Source organism: Phocoena sinus, chromosome 2, assembly GCF_008692025.1.
Source record: "Phocoena sinus isolate mPhoSin1 chromosome 2, mPhoSin1.pri, whole genome shotgun sequence".
In the NCBI taxonomy this organism is placed as follows: Eukaryota; Metazoa; Chordata; class Mammalia; order Artiodactyla; family Phocoenidae; genus Phocoena; species Phocoena sinus.
This window is the reverse complement of record NC_045764.1, coordinates 40,944,352-40,960,885: the sequence shown is the minus strand read 5'-3', so window position 1 is coordinate 40,960,885 and position 16,534 is coordinate 40,944,352. Positions and strand designations below refer to the sequence as shown.

Below are 16,534 nucleotides of genomic sequence, written 5' to 3'. Positions count from 1 at the left end.
GTATTAGAAATGGATGCATACAGAAGGTCCTGGTTTTTTTTTTGTTGATGTTGTTCTCTTTTCTCTTCTGCCTTTTGATCTCTATGTGTTAACATTGCTGTTAGTAGATTTCCTAATAAAACCAACCCCATGTCATTCTTAGAAAAATACTCTCTAGACCATGCTGTATAATTAATTATTTGTCTTGCTGCTTTATTTATGTGCTATAGTGATCAGTTTTTTGGTTTTAGGGTTATGCTAATATTTTCCCACTTTTTATTGAGTTATAATTGGCATATAACATTACATTAGTTTCAGCTGTACAAAGTGATCTGATAAATGTATATATTGAGAAATGATCATCATGTTTTGTTAATATTCATCACCACACATAGTTACAACTTTTTTTGTGATGAGAACCTTTAAGATTTACTCCCTTTCAAATATATGATACCGTATTATTAACTATAGTCACTATGCTGCACATTATATCCCCAGGACTTATTTTACAGTTGTAAGTTTGTAACTTTTGACCACCTTCACCCATTTTGCCCACCTTCCACCTGCCCACCTGTAGCAACCACCAATATGTTCTCTGTATCAATGTTTGTTTTTTTCAGATTCCACATATAAGTAAGATCATACAGTATTTGTCTTTCTCTGATTTATTTCACTTAGCGTAATGCGCTCAAGGTCTATCCGTGTTGTTGCAAATGGCAGGATTTCCTTCTGTTTTATGGTTGACTACTATCCTAATATATCTATATCTATACCTTTATCTATATCACATTTTCTTCGTCAATTCATTCATTGATAGATACTTAGGTTGTTTTCATGTATTGGTTATTATAAAAGGGTTACAACAATGTTTTAAAAGAAATTCTGAAATTTTCCTTCTCAATGTGTGGTCTGTGTTTAATTCTTTCTCTTCCTTGGGTTTATCTTCCTAAGGCCCTCACACATAAACAACATTTTTCAGGCACACTATTTTCTCCTCAGTTCTGTATGTTGTTGCTTCATTGTCTTTGGTATTCAGTGGTGTGAGCAAATTTTACTATTTAATTTTGATTATTTATAGGGATCTTTATACTTTTTTTGTTCCTTTTCATTAATTATAACACATGTATTTGATGAGCTTGTTTGATCTGCAGACTCAGATTTTTTTTTTAATGTAAGGAATTTCTTCCTTCTCTTCTTCATGCTTTTTTCTCTCTTTTTCTTTTTCTTGACTTCTGTTATGACTCCCATACTACCTAGTCTGAAAGTCCAAGAAAGTCCAAGATCAAGTGCCTGAATCTGTTCTACAGTTCTTATTTATATATTTAACTTGTCTTGTTTATCTAGTTTTCCCTTGAGATACTGGAAAATTTCTCAAAGCTGTCCTATACAAAATGAATTTTATTTTCTGCATCAAACAGTTTGTTAACTCTTTCCAATGTCTTTTAACTTAGACATTGTACTTTCCATCTCAATAGTACAATTTCTTCTGTGCTCTTACTCTCTCATCATGCCTTTTGCTACACTTTCACCAATGCAGTATACTCTTGATTCTTTCCAAGAATATAAACAAGAAATGTTCCAGATTTTTCTCATCTCTGGTAGTAAATGTACTTGTTTGGTGTCCTTTGAGTGCCACCCTTTTTAACTGCAGTATTTCTACATAGGTGTAATGTCTTCCCTCTGTGTATGTTTATAGAGGGTGTTCAATGAAGCCTAGTTTTGTTAAAAAGATAGGCTTTGCCAGACATTGTTGTAGGTCTTTGGGGCAGATATTAATCCCTATCCACTTATAACTTGGGTTTTCGGACACAAAGAGAGGCCCATGCAAGATGTGAGGACTAATTGAAGACTTAATCACACAAAGCCAGAACCTCCAAAAATGACATTTGCAGTCAGTAAACTAGTGAAACCACAATCTGTGAAGCAAGTAAGTGGGTTTGCCTGACTGTCTTGGCCATTGCTTCGGGTAGAGCAGGAAAAAAATGGAAAAGTCTTTATTCATAATTTCTCAACACAAACCCTCCTTCAAGCAGATTTGGAGTCATATTTCAGTGGTACAGTGTAGCCCAAAAGGCCTCAAGCCAAAACCTCAGCCTATAATGGTCCTTGATTTGTTGTCCCCAAGTGCCCAGGGGAGGAAAACACAAGTTCTTTCTGGAGGCAAGAGCATTAAAATCAATCCACAAAGACTTTCTTTGAATGAAAAGAAATATAAATTTAGAAATTTTGAAAAATCATAAAATATTTGAGCAAACAAGCATACATTATTGACATTAAACAGAAAAATCAAACCAACAAATGATGCACGCAAAGACTATATTCAAGGATAATCAGGTAGAGAATATAAATAACTGTGTTTTTAGTGTTTTAGAGACAGTTTTTGAGATGGATGAGTTAAAGAGACGGTTCAATGAAGCTGGAGAGAGAATTATTAAAGTGGAATATTTATATAAAGTATTCAGAATCACAGTGATAGAAAGAAATAAAAATATGAAAGCAGAGCTAAGAGTTATTGAGGAGATAGGGAATGGGGGTGATAAATTATTACAAGAGATAATGGGTGACACTTTTCTAGAACTAATGAAAGACACCAATCTTTAGTGTCACTGAATTACACAAAAGAAATAAATCTAAATATACTTCAGAATATAAAAGATAAAGAGAAGATCTTACAACTGCTAAATGGAATTACAATAGTCTATTGGCATACCTCATATAGCTTTTTAAACATTTTTCTAGGGAGCAATAACTTTAAAAAGTATTTCTTACATGGATGTTTTATTGATATTATAGAGCCCCCTCCCCCAAATGTTTGTGTAATATTGGCAAATCATAGCAATGGTGTCTGAAAGTGTATGTGAGGTTTTTTTTTTTAATGGCTTTTTTTAAACTTTTTATTTTATATTGGAGTGTAGCTGATTAACAATGTTGTGTTAGTTTCAGGTGTACAGCAAAGTGATCCAGTTACACATATTCATGTATCTGCTCTTTTTCAAATTCTTTTCCCATTTAAGCTGTAACATAATATTGAGCAAAGTTCCCTGTGCTATACAGTAGGTCCTTGTTGATTATCTATTTTAAATATAGCAGTGTGTGCATGTCAATCCCAAACTCCCAATCTATCCCTTCCCCTGGTAAAATAAAATATGAAATGCTTCACGTATTTGCATGTCATCCTTGTGCAGGGACCATGCTAATCTTCTCTATATTGTTCCAATTTTAGTATATGTGCTGCCAAAGAGAGCATGAGGAATTTTCATTTCTAAGTCTTCACCAGAAATCACATCATTATGTGCTTTGGATTTTGCTTTTCACACCTATCATTAAATCATAAACATATTCCATATTGTTAAATTGTTGTATAATTATCATTTTAGTGACTTCATTATATGTCATAAAATTTATTCCATTATAATTTCCTTAGTCATTTTTTTCCTTATTAGCTATTTAGACTTTTATTTCTCTCAAATTTTAATTATTATATATAACCTTGATATAATATATAGTTTGTACATATGGCTTCACTTTTATTTAGAATCAGTTCCTTAGGAAAAGTTCCCAGAAGTGATATTATCATGTCACATAGTCAATGTATTTTGATATGTGCCAGCTTTCATCATGAGTCAGCACTAAATATTACAAATCTGAATATATATATCTACCAATATGCTGGGTGTAAGAGGCATTTTTATTTAGGTAATAAGAACATTTTTCCATGTTTGTTTTTTAATTATTTTTCCTCTTTTGCTCACCATTTATCAGTATTCATGATTTATAAACTTATCTTTTGTGGATTCTGTGTATGTCTTACCAATATGTAATTTTCTGCAATAACATAAATATTAAAATAAGTGATTTTCTGTAATAACACAAATATTCTTCCCATATTAATATTTAAAAATTAAGTGAGGATGAGGTTGGTAGGCAACTTTGGGTTCAGATGTACTTATGAGTTTGACTTATTTTGGGGTAGATTATCAAGAAAAGTTAATGTGTGTGTATATATATATAAAGAATTGTGCTAGTGAGTTTTGCTTACCAATGTGATGAAAAGATAGGCACCTATACTTTCTGGCAGCCTTGGTAACTGAATATTGATATGACAGACATTGTTGGCTCACCCAACGCTTGTTTCTAACACTCTTCTGTCTTACATGTCTTTATTAAAGAGGATGAACAAACTAAAATGTTCATTTACCAGACCATTGTAAAGCTGGAGTTTGCTTTATTATAATACACAGTTCTGGCCAATAAAGTGTAAGCAAGAGTATGCTGTCACCTCCTCTCCCCCCACTTTCTCTTTCTCCCTCCTTGAATGATGATGTGCTGGCTGGAGCTACAGCAGCCATCTTGTAGTTATGTTGAGAAAACCAGGAGAATGGCAGATAAAGTGACCCTGATTTTGTTAGGACACTGAAATAATGCCACGAACTTCATACCCACCAAAACTTATAGTATGCAGAAAATAAAGCTCTATTTATGTTTAAGCCACTATAGTCAGGCTTTCTGTCATCGGCTATGAAAAGCAAAGCCGAATTAACACAACTAAGCTGGGGGAGAGGAAAATTGGGTCTCTGTTTTATTAAGATGCACTTTTAAACTAACCCAAAGCCTTGCTGCTGTGAGTACATGGTAAGTGACCAAAGTATATAACAGAATTTCTAAATTTTATCCACCTGTTTCCCCAAACATATCCAGGGAGTGAATGCACCTCCTGGAGCAAAAATAAAATAAGAATTTAAAAAATGCTCATGACCTTTAACAATGGGAGAACATAATTTAAAGGCATTCCTCTATTTGTTACTCAGAGAAATGAAGTTTCACTTAACAAATATAATAAATATCCAAGAGGCACTCCGTCCATGCCTTTCTATACCCACCGATTTATAACCATTACTTATCCCTTTTTAATATATGGACGACATGCTATATGACAGGCTATGTATTCCATGCCAGGAATGTAAAAAAAACAGATACTGCTCAGTCCTTGCCTTTGAGGATTTCACTCCAGGCTGGGTGTGGGAGGTAAGAGGAGGCCGTTTGGATAAACAAATGTTTTTTTTGTTTTTTTGTTTTTGCGGTACGCGGGCCTCTCACTGTTGTGGCCTCTCCCGTTGCGAAGCACAGGCTCTGGACGCGCAGGCTCAGCGGCCATAGCTCATGGGCCCAGCCGCTCCGCGGCATGTGGGATCCTCCCGGACCAGGGCACGAGCCCGTGTTGCCTGCATCAGCAGGCGGACTCTCAACCACTTAGCCACCAGGGAAGCTCCTGGATAAACAAATGTTTTTGATACTGTGTGAGAGTAAAAAGTATAGGGTACTCAAGTGAGATTGATAGTAGAGGGTGAAATAGAGTAAGTGTTACCCAAGACCCCACAGCCAATACATGGTATAAGTTCCATGATTCAAGGTCTTCTAGAATAGTCATTTTATAATACCAACGATTGGCTGAAATAAACAGACCAATATCGGAGATATGGGACTATTTTTGCATTATGAAAACACTATCATTTTGTCTGCTGTTGTACAGAAGTTGACTTGTATGAAGAAATTGCCCCTGACCTGGCAATATGGTGCGTGCTGTGAGATTTATTTCCGCCAGGACTCTTCCTTCTTTTGGACTGTTGTCTGTTCAGCTGGATGCTGGGGTAACACATGTAAGAGGAGGCCTCCTGCTTCTGACTGAGGAGGAGGGTGTGACCAAGACAGCCCTTCCAGAATGAAGAAAAGCAGCCAGGAAAATGGGCAGAGGAAAAGTATCAGCCCTCAGAGCTGTGGCACATGGAAAGAGACTGAGATTTTTCTCTCTCTGTAAAAAGTGCTCTTTTCCATTGACCTAAGGAAAATAACTTGTTAAACACGTCTTTCCCTTCCCACTGTCGTTGTTTATGGAACAACAGACTTCCCTTAACTCTGAAGTAATGTCTCCTTTCTTCAGGAAAACAGGTGTCCAAACATGCAGAAAATCACATTTTTGAACAGCTAAAACAAGCTGGGACAAAGTGAGAGAGTGGCATGGACATATATACACTACCAAACGTAAAATAGATGGCTAGTGGGAAGCAGCTGCATAACACAGGGAGATCAGCTCGGTGCTTTGTGACCGCCTTGAGGGGTGGGATAGGGAGGGTGGGAGGGAGACGCAAGAGGGAGGAGGTATGGGGATATAGCTGATTCACTTTGTTATAAAGCAAAAACTAACACACCATTGTAAAGCAATAACACTCCAATAAAGATGTTAAAAAAACAAAAAATAACTTAAAAACATAAAATAAACTTGAGGACTTTACACATTTCTTTATCCTTTTACCTAGAAATTCTTTTGTGACGCTTACAGTTTCCTGGCTTGGAATTTTTTTTGCCTTGGGATACTTTTGGCCAATCTTTTCAAATGTTTACTATCACATCCCTGTCTTCTTGATCACTGTTCTTTGGATGGAAAATCTATTTCTTATAATATTCAACAATTGATTCTTTTTCATTTAAGTCAAATGTACTTTATAAACATGAAGACCTCAGGACCACATTGAATTCTGTCATATTAAATATCTTTATAGGATGAACGAAAGAAAAATTGAGCTATTACTGATCAATATTGGGGGACTTTGAAATATTCCTATCATGACTTATCTAAGTATATAGAGGGAAGAATTATAATCCCTTTTATGAATGAGAAAATCAAGGCGAATGTTCATATATCTAAGATAACACAGTCAGAAAATAGTAAAATCAGGATTCAAATCCAATTTTTATCTAACTTCAAAAACCATGCACTTTCTACCTCACCATGTAATAGAGTTCCTCCTAGACTACATAAAGCTGTTTGTTGAGTGGTTAAGTCAGAAGTGATTTATGAGGCTCTATTATGTACTAGCTGGGAGGGCATGGATAAAGTATCAATTCTATGGGTCTAAATCTCCTTCTCTGTGGAATGGATACAGTAACAATATCTACCTCATAGGACTTTGTTAAGGATTCACTGAGTTAATGCATGTAAAAGGGCTCAGAACAGTACTGGACATAGTAAATGCTCAATAAAGTTGTTTGTTCATTGTTATTATTATCTGTTAACTTTGTGAATAATAGCATAGCATGAATGTCATGGCTTTGCTTTCATGTGTTATCTTAGTACAGCTGAATAGGTGGTTCTAAATAAATGGTAAATGAGTTTGTTTTTTTAAGTTCTTAGTGTTTGTATGTGAGAGATCTCCCTCATTCTTCTCCGTTGGTTGGCAAATTTATGGGAGAAAAAGGGTATCTCTTAGTAATATTGTTTACAGACTTTGGTTTCAGCTGTGAAACCCTTTTGTAAAATACAGATAGAAGCACTGCTGCTTTATCTAAAGTGGGGGGAGGTGACTCCTGGATCTCCACGTACACCTCCTGCCCTCTAGTACCCCTACCCGGTCATTGCTGTCTTGGGAGTAATTCTGGGAAATCCTGAAGGTTAATGTAATGCAGACTGAGAACCACTAAGCCACAAATCCCACAACAAAACACATTGGGCAGTGACTGATAAATGCTATTAGTTCTTAATTTTTTGTGATAGGCCTATGTCCAGGTGTCCTTCCTCTTAATCGCAGATTGTCTTCACTCGGTTTCCATCCTATACTCACTGTTGAGTGCTTTGTTTAACTGACAGGGTCTACAGTTTGGTACCAGTGAACTGGAGGAGATGGGATCTATGTTCTGCTTGGGCCTCCTCATCTTGGAACTCAAATCTGTAAGCTGCAGCCATCAGCTGCTGACCTGTGCAGCAGCTCTACTGAATGCTGAGGAGTCATCTCTGGACCACCACCTCCAGCGGTAAGTTGCTCACTGTTTGAACCTTTGTGTTTCCATTGGAGAATATCTGGGAAGTGAAAGTCATGCGGACCTGTGGGTCTTTGACAGAGAGAATTCTATGGAGAAGCTGCCAAATCAAGGTAGGGTAGTAGTGCTCCATTGGAACCAGACTCGGGGCATCCTTACTTCCTGCTGAAGACAAGGAGGATGTTGCTTACTTGTACATAAATGCACATATAAAGCTACATACATTTATAAATATGTATTTTTATTAAGTTTTGCTCGTGGCAAAGAAGATGCAAATTAACGACACATGTGCACATTTACTATGCTTATGTTTGCCAGTTATGTGTTTATATGTATGCTGATGTCACTTTGGAGTCATTAGTCAGCTAAAATCTGGCAATCTCGCTGCTAATATCCAGGCACTTGGGGACAAGAAATGTTTTAATCTTCCCATTCTTAAAAAGCAGTGTTCTGTCTCAGAATACATGATGATGATGAATACGCTGGCCCAGAGAAACTGACTCACAGCCATGGCAAGGAAAGGATGGATCTCTGAGAACAGTGAGGATCTTTAAAGAGTCAGGAGAGGGAGAACTGATATCCGCAGAAGCCCTTTTGATGCCCTGTACTGTAGACAAGTTGTATTCGGGGGCAAGAAGGGAAGATATAAAGGCCATGGGAGAGAAGAGAGATCAGGAAACGTCAGAGGAGTCAAAGAATGCTAAGTCATTGCCCACCTTTTAAGCAAAGCGTTGGAGCGGGGGATTGAGCTGTTGGGTGAGGGAGTGCCTGCCGGTAGATGAGGAAACGTCTTGTCATGCACTTCATGTCCCAAGGCAGAGAGAAAACCGCTAATACTGGGGCATCCTATTTCTAGCTCATTTTCGTTAATTTTCCTCCTGCCACCGTTAGGCTGCCGTTCCAGTGTGACTTCTCACCAAATGGCCGATCAAGCCTAGAAAGATCTAGCAGTGTAAATTAATACTGCTTTGGAAGGCACTGGTTTCTCTGAGACTTAATTACCTAAGTGCAATATTTAACTTGCTCATCACACGATGCTATAGATCACAGACTATGGAGACTTAAGTAAATCCAGACTTCTTCCCTCCCTAAAGTCACTGTGCCAATTTCGTTTTGACATCACAACCACTTCCGTCTGCCCCAGCTCCTTCAACACCCCTCAGAGCCTGAAGGCTTGGTGTGCTTGGCATCGTGGTTGGTGTTTCAGCTTCTCCCTCTGACAGCAAGCGCTTCCATCTGCCAGGATATATATTTCAACTTGTCTTTTCATCTTTGCCTTTGCTAAGCTATCCTGAGTGCAGGCATGCCTGCGTTTTCTTTCTTTCCATCTCCCCCCCTCCCCCTCTGCTGCTCATTGAGGGAAGGCTGAGCAGACCTGGCATTGCTTGCTTTCCCTGAATTGATTGTGCCCGTCTGTTTGATCCAATGCAGTGAGGATTAGTTGCCTGTAAACTGGAACAAGAAGAAATCTATCAAAGAAGTGCCTTTTCTAATTCAAGTCTAAAGAATTTGGTGTCAGGCTCCAAATGCAGTGGCCGCTGTGTGGGTTATCATAAGAACATAGTATTACCTGCCCTCCATGCCATCCCACACAACTGACTAGTAATTTTTCAGTTACAACCAGTCCGAGAATACTGAAGGTTGAAGTCTTCCCGTGACCTCTGACCCTTCTTAGGCTGGTACGGCTTCTTAAGGGCAGGATACCTACAAAGGGTGTGATTAATCTGTGTGTTTTGAAAAGATTTCAATTAAATTTGAGAGGCGTGGAGCTTGGTGGAGAGCAGCAGGGTGAAAACTGCCTATTTCACCCAAACGTTTGTATCATAATATACTTTTCTACTCATGGAGGCAGGTGATCCAAACAAATCATGGTTCCTGCCCAAAGGACCTGAGAACTAATGGTTGAAAGGGAAATTACACTGAAAATGTCCTGACCCAGAAAATATTCCTGCCAGTAAGTGTATAATCATTAAAGGCTGGCAGAGGGAAACTTAATAAAATGACATTTATTGGTTTGAAACCAGCAGCAAGCTGTTTGAGTACCTTTGATTCGTTTCTGATGAATAGAACTAAATCACGAGATATAATAATCAGCAGAGTGAATCCTAAGAATTGTGTTAGCAACAGGGGTTCTTACTATAATACAAAGGGTGTAACTAATGTTTGTCAGTACAACTCTCCATAAGCTTTAGAGAGGAGACCTATGCTACCCTCCCGCCGACTCCTGCCTCTTTTCCTTGGGCGTGCGGCCTTTATTTGACATAACAGGGTTACATACTTGAGGAAAGTTCTTCTTTTCTTGCAGAGAAGGAGATACTAGAGAAAAAAGGGGGGCTCTGACCTGAAAGTCTGCCTTAAAGAAATGCGAGCACATGTTATTTTGAGGGTCTCTCTGACAACATTAACCCCTGGGAGTGATCTACTGGGAAGATAAAGGCTGGCTGTACGCCGTGGACATCATGCTTTTTGACAATCGGTTTTATGCCTCACTTACCACAAAAACAATTAGAGTGTAGTCAGCATCCACAGAGCAACTTACCGTTTTTCATGAGCAGAGAAAGGGCAGAATGGTGGTTGTTTGCCCAGTGGCTGAAGCTGAAAATGAAGTACATGCGCTCTTTGTTTTGGTTTTTCTTCTATAGCTCTCTTCTTCCCAGTTGCTCATTTAAGAAATGTCTGCAGACTCATTAAGGCGTCTTTAGATCTTCTTGCCGTCCGTCTTTCTTTCTCCTTCCTGTCAGTCTCATCCCTGGAAATAATTGTGTGTGCACTGCAGGAATGCTAAGCTGCTTCTTCAGGAGGGGCCGTTTATCCATTGTGACAGGTCTTTTGCAAAGTCATTTAACAGTTTTGCCGAGTCAGCCACCTTTCATCTTGATTTGTATCCCTCCAGTGCCTTTCCACTCTTCAGCTCAGCTACCCTCTCTCCATTTGTCCTTCCATTAATAACAACAGAAAGCTCAGCGTTTCCGACCTGAGCCTTAGCAATAGCTTAATATCTCACCTATTCTCCCAAGTTACAGTCCCATTGCCTTAACCGGGGCTTCCCTTAGCATCAAGATAAATTAGTTTAATCTTCTCTTCAGTTTGATGAAACAACACGGAAAAAATAAAAATCTTTCATAGACTTTAGAAAACCTAATTAGGCTTTTTAATAATTAAAGACACTTGGTTTTCATTTAAAACATACACACTTTTGTCTTTCTGAATAAGAAAATATAATTTGGAAATCAAACAACAAAAACACATCCCTACTCCTGTCTTCAGTCACACACCATCCATCTACCTGTGGATAACCATTGTCAACATTTTGGTGAAATTAGATTACTTTTTCACCTATGAATAAATAGATTAAAAAACCCTCAACAACCATGTATAGGAGTTCCTTTCCTTGAAACTTTATAAACACATTTTTCAAAATAGACTTTACTTTTTAGAGAAGTTTTAGCTCTCAACAAGATTGAGAGGAAGTTAGAGATTTTCCATATACACCCTGCTCCCACACATGCATAGCCTTCCCCATTACCAATATCTTCTGCTAGACTGGTAGATTTGTGACAATTGATGGACTGACATTGACACATCATGCTTACCTAAAGTCCAGAGTTTACATTGGGTTTCACTCATGGTGTTATACATTTAATGGGTTTGGACAAATGTAAAATGACGTGTATCCATCATTATAGTCTCATACAGAGTAGTTCCACTAAAAATCCTAAAAATCCTCTGCACTCCCTTTATTCATCACTTCCTTTCTGCTAAGCTCTGTTAACCACTGACCCTTTTACTACCTCCATAGTTTTGCCTTTTCCAAAATGTCCTCTAGTTGGAATCATACAGTATGTAGCCTTTACAGATTGGCTGTTTCTCTCTTAAAAATATATGTTTAAGTTTCTTCCATGTCTTTTCATAGCTTGATAGCTCATTTCTTTTTATCACTGAATAATACTCCATTGTCTGGATGTATCACAGTTTACTTATCCATCCACCTACTGAAGGACATCTTGGTTGCTTCCAAGTTTGGGCAATTATGAATAAAGCTGCTCTAAGCATATGTGTGCAGGTTTTTGTGTGGACATAAATGTTTAACTCCTTTGGGTAAATACCAAGAGCATGATCACTGGATTGTATGGTAAGAGTATGTTTAGTTTTTGTAAGAAACTGTCAGACCGTCTTCTATAGCGGCTGTACCATTTTTCATTCCCACCAGCAATGAACGAGAGTTCGTGTTGCTCTGCATCCTTGTCAGCATTTGGTGTTGTCAGTGTTCTGGATTTTGGCCATTCTAATAGATTTGTAATTGTATCTCGTTTTAGTTTGCATTTCCCTGATGACAGAGAGTGTGGAGCATCTTTTCATATGCTTATTTGCCGTCTGTATATCATTTTTTAGTGAGGTGTCTTTTAAGTTGTTGATCCATTTTTTAATCAGGTTATTTCCCTATTTTGATTTTGAAGAGTTCTTTGCATATTTTGGATAACAGTCTTTTATCAGATGTGCTTTTTCAAATATTTTCTCCCAGTCTGTGGCTTGTCTTTTCATGCTCTTCATAGTACCTTTCACAGAGCAAAAATCTTTAATTTTTATGAAGTCTACCTTAACAATTCTTTCTTTCATGGATTATGCCTTTGGTGTTGTGTCTAAGATAATAATTGCCAGAGGAACCTAGAGACAGAACAGGAATAAAGATGCAGACATAGAGAATGGACTTGAGGACACGGGGAGTGGGAAGGGTAAGCTGGGACGAAGTGGCATGGACATATATACACTAGCAAAAGTAAAATAGATAGCTAGTAGTAGGAAGCAGCCACATAGCACAGGGAGATCAGCTTGGTGCTTTGTGACCACCTAGAGGGGTGGGATAGGGAGGGTGGGAGAGAGACGCAAGAGGGAGGAGATATGGGGATGTATGTATATGTATAGCTAATTCACTATGTTATACAGCAGAAACTAACACAGCTTTGTAAAGCAATTATACTCCAATAAAGATGTTAAAAAAAAAGAAAATAATTGCCAAAACCAAGGTTGTCTATATTTTCTCCTACCTCATCTTCTAGATACAATGATTGTTTTTGCATTAAAATCTTTGCAATTTATAGGTGGAAATGGGGTGCTGTTTTAATTCATACTTTGACCTTTTCTGAAATGGATTACATGCTTCTGTTTCATTAGTATTCTTTTTTAGAATAAATATCCAAATAATATCTTTTGTTCTTTATTCTTTTAATAATCATTTTAAAATTTACATTTAAATTCAATTTCTATATTAAAGATATTCTACTTCTGTTTGTCTTGGATATTTCAAATATTTCCCCATTAACCTTTCATGTTTTTTACATAGTTTATTGACTTTGGATGTATTTGTTTTTACATAGATATGTTTCTCAGTCTTCTTCTTTCTTTCTTTTACCTTTGATAAAATTATCTGCCTCAGTCTAATAACAAATAATTCACATGCACTGTAAGAATGTGTTAATTCAACTGAAGTAGGTAAGTTTATAATGAGTATATTTACATATTGTAATTCCTCTACATTTTTTCACTATTGAATAAGTCTGCATTTCTAAATTGTTAACCATTTTTAACAGTTGTTAACCATTTGCTATATTGTTAAACACTTGCTACAGCAATTACTTAATAATCCATCCTTTAACACTGATTAATATGTCAGCTTATTATATAGTATTTACATATGCATGTACCTGGTATATATGTATATATATATATATATATATGCTTTGGGTTTTATATTCTGTTCCGTTAATCTATCTGCCAGGAACACATAGTTTTAATGTTGTAACTGTGTAATTTAAACCTATGATGTTGCAAGCACCACCTTATTAGTATTGTTTAACACATGTTTACATATACTTATATTTGCCACTTAATGTATTTATGTGTGTATTTGTTTAAAAATGTGCTTTGCTATTTTCCTTTTTAAATTTTCGCCAATAAACTCTATAATGAGTTGTTACCTGCCCAAAGTGAAAGCACTGGGATTTTAACTCAAGTTGCATTAAAATTATAGGGTGTTTTCACCTATTGACTATTTGCCTATATGACTTTTTCAAAACCTGATATTTTGTTCCACTTATTCAGATCTTCTTTGATGTTCACAAAGTATTGTAGGGGTTCTTTTGTAACCTTTTTTTTTTTTCATGTACTTCCTTGATGTATTATCATGAGCTTTTAATCTTAACATTTAAAATTTTCTTGTTACTCAAAAAGCATCTTTTTCATCATATTTTTGTAAGTGGTTGTCTTAGTTATACAGGAACATTCTTGATTATTGATACGCTTATTAGTAACTTCACTGGTCTCTGTAGTTATACCTAAAAGTGTTCCCCTAGATTTTTCTGTTTTTCTAGATAAATCATAGTATCATTTATAAATTTTGACAATTAGCTTTGCTTACTTTTTATTCTTATCTATAACCTGCTCAGTTTTGAGAACACAGTTTAAAGATGATGATGATGATTTTATGGGCAACTTCATTGTGAATCTTGCTTCAGAATGAGAATGACTCTAAGTATTTAAGAATTAAGTAAAATGTCTGTTGGTTTGGTATTAATGTTCAACGTCCTCTTTATTAATTATTCTTTTTTCTTAGCTTAGTAACTAAAAAATCAGGATTGGATGATGAGTCTTTTTGGTATCTAGAAAAATGATTATTACTTTAAACTAATAGTCTTAAATTATGTTAATAGGTTTTATAATATTCACCCATCCTTGAAAATCAAAGGAAAATGTATTTGGCTATGATCTAAAATATTATTTTATTATAGATATTGTTGGTATTTACTGTGAATATAGGAGCTTTTTTCCTATGTTTGTGAGTGAGTGAAGTGTGTACTTGGTCTGTATTGTTCAATCATCCACAACACTTTACATTTCCTAGGATTTTTCCTGGAACATATACATTTTGAAATACACATATTGCCGATCCAACCATCTGTGTCTCATTTATTTTAAACAAAAATATTGTTTTCCACTTCTTATTTTCTCACATAAGACATATCTGTGGCATTTGGATTGTCTAATAGTCATAGTCAGATCATTTTAAAATTCAGTTTTATGTTTAATTACTTGCATTGCTCATCTCTATCCACTCTGTGCAATCATGTCCTCATTCTTATTTTTATGTTGACTCATCTCACATTTTTGTTAGAGAACACCTTAATTTTTTTTTTTTTTGGTAAAGTAAATCAATGGTGTACTTTTGGTATATTAGTATACATGTGGATATCTTCCTCTTTCCTTTACATCGGAGTTCCACTTTGCCTACCTAGAGATTTCATTAAAACAATATAGACTTCGTTCAATTTTCTCTGATATTTAAGCCATTAGTAATCAGCCTAACCTTTCTTTGTATGTACCTTGTTTATTTCTGCCTTAATAGTTTTTCCTTTTTCATTAACACAGATATTCTTTTTCTACTACCTCAAAATTATTTCTTTTCTTTTTTCTTTTTAGGTTTAGGTCCTTTTGATTCATTTGGAATTTGAATACCCCATCCTTTTCTGACATGTCTTTCAATTATACAACAGCAATGTTTCCATTCTAACTCTTCATTCTCTTTCTCTGGAGTGTTTGATATCTGCTTTCCAGCCTCCGTATCTGTCATGTCTTCTCCTCTCATCACTTCTACTTTGTAACTCTTCTTTTCATACTTAAAAAAATTTTATTTTATAGTGCAGCATAGTTGATTAACAATGTGTTAGTTTCCAAAAAAGTAATACAAATGAACTTACTTACAAAACAGAAACAGACTCATAGACTTAGAGAACTAATTTATGGTTACCGAGCAGGAATGATCGGAGGGAGGGATAGATTGGAAGTTTGGGATTGACATGTACACACTGCTATATTTAAAATAGATAACCAGCAAGGACCTACTGTATAGCAGAGGGAAAGCTGCTCAATATTCTATAGGACCTTGTAACTCTTAACACTGGATTCTGGAAGTGCGTCTAATGTTTGTCCTCATAGATTCAGTTTTCTGCAGCGTGGACTCTCCTCTTTGCTGATGTGTTTTATTTTCAGCCATTTTACATTTAGGTTTTATTGCAGCTATTTCTTTATCTCTCATCAGTGTTTCTTTTATTCACGCTTGCTTGCGATATAGTCAGCTCAGATAGCACATTTGGATGTGCTATCTTTTCATGTACTGTTTCACGGATGTCATTTTTCTTGAATTTTCCTGATACCTGAACAGGGGCTACCTAATGCTGGCTTCTGTTTCCTGTGCCTAATCATTTCCCAAAGAGCACCATTGCTCTGTGGGTTGAGTAAGGCATTCATCTCCTTATACACTGCAGAATGTTTCACGCTCTGGGTTGTTAAGATTCTTTCGTCCTCCTCTTTCAACTTCTGTTTCATCATTTTTTTGTTTATTCATCTTTGAATCATGAGAGCTCTATTAAGGCTTAAAATTGCTCAATAACCCAGGGTTTAGATGCTCTTTAAACCCGTTTGTAGTCTAGCTGGATGCAGATAACTCCTCCTGTTTTAGTATGAAGTAACTTGATTTAGATGGTGCTTTTTCTTCAAGAATTCATGATATTTTGGCTTTGACCTGAAAGTACAGATCTGATTGTACTGCAGAAGTTAAGGAGAAAGGAAGAGTTATATCTCTATTTCTGGAGACTCTCTGACTCCCTCAAGATGGTTGGTTAATATTTACTAAATGAATATGTGAATTACTTGAGATATAATATTATCAATGAACTTGTGTTCAAAATAA

General features: G+C 36.3%; 1 protein-coding gene and 1 non-coding gene across 2 annotated transcripts in view; one reads left to right on the top strand and one right to left on the bottom strand.

The window, feature by feature from the left end:
• The window catches only part of AGBL1 (ATP/GTP binding protein like 1), a gene marked incomplete at its 5' end in the record, with an annotated part of 671,581 nt that overhangs the window by 516,240 nt on the left and 138,807 nt on the right, over window positions 1–16,534 (top strand). Inside the window, 1 exon segment of the mRNA XM_032621686.1 lies at window positions 7,603–7,785. Within this exon segment, the coding sequence (XP_032477577.1) occupies window positions 7,603–7,785 (183 nt within the window).
• Window positions 3,120–3,226, bottom strand: LOC116750031. The gene has a single exon (XR_004348776.1). It is a non-coding gene; the product is annotated as a U6 spliceosomal RNA (small nuclear RNA).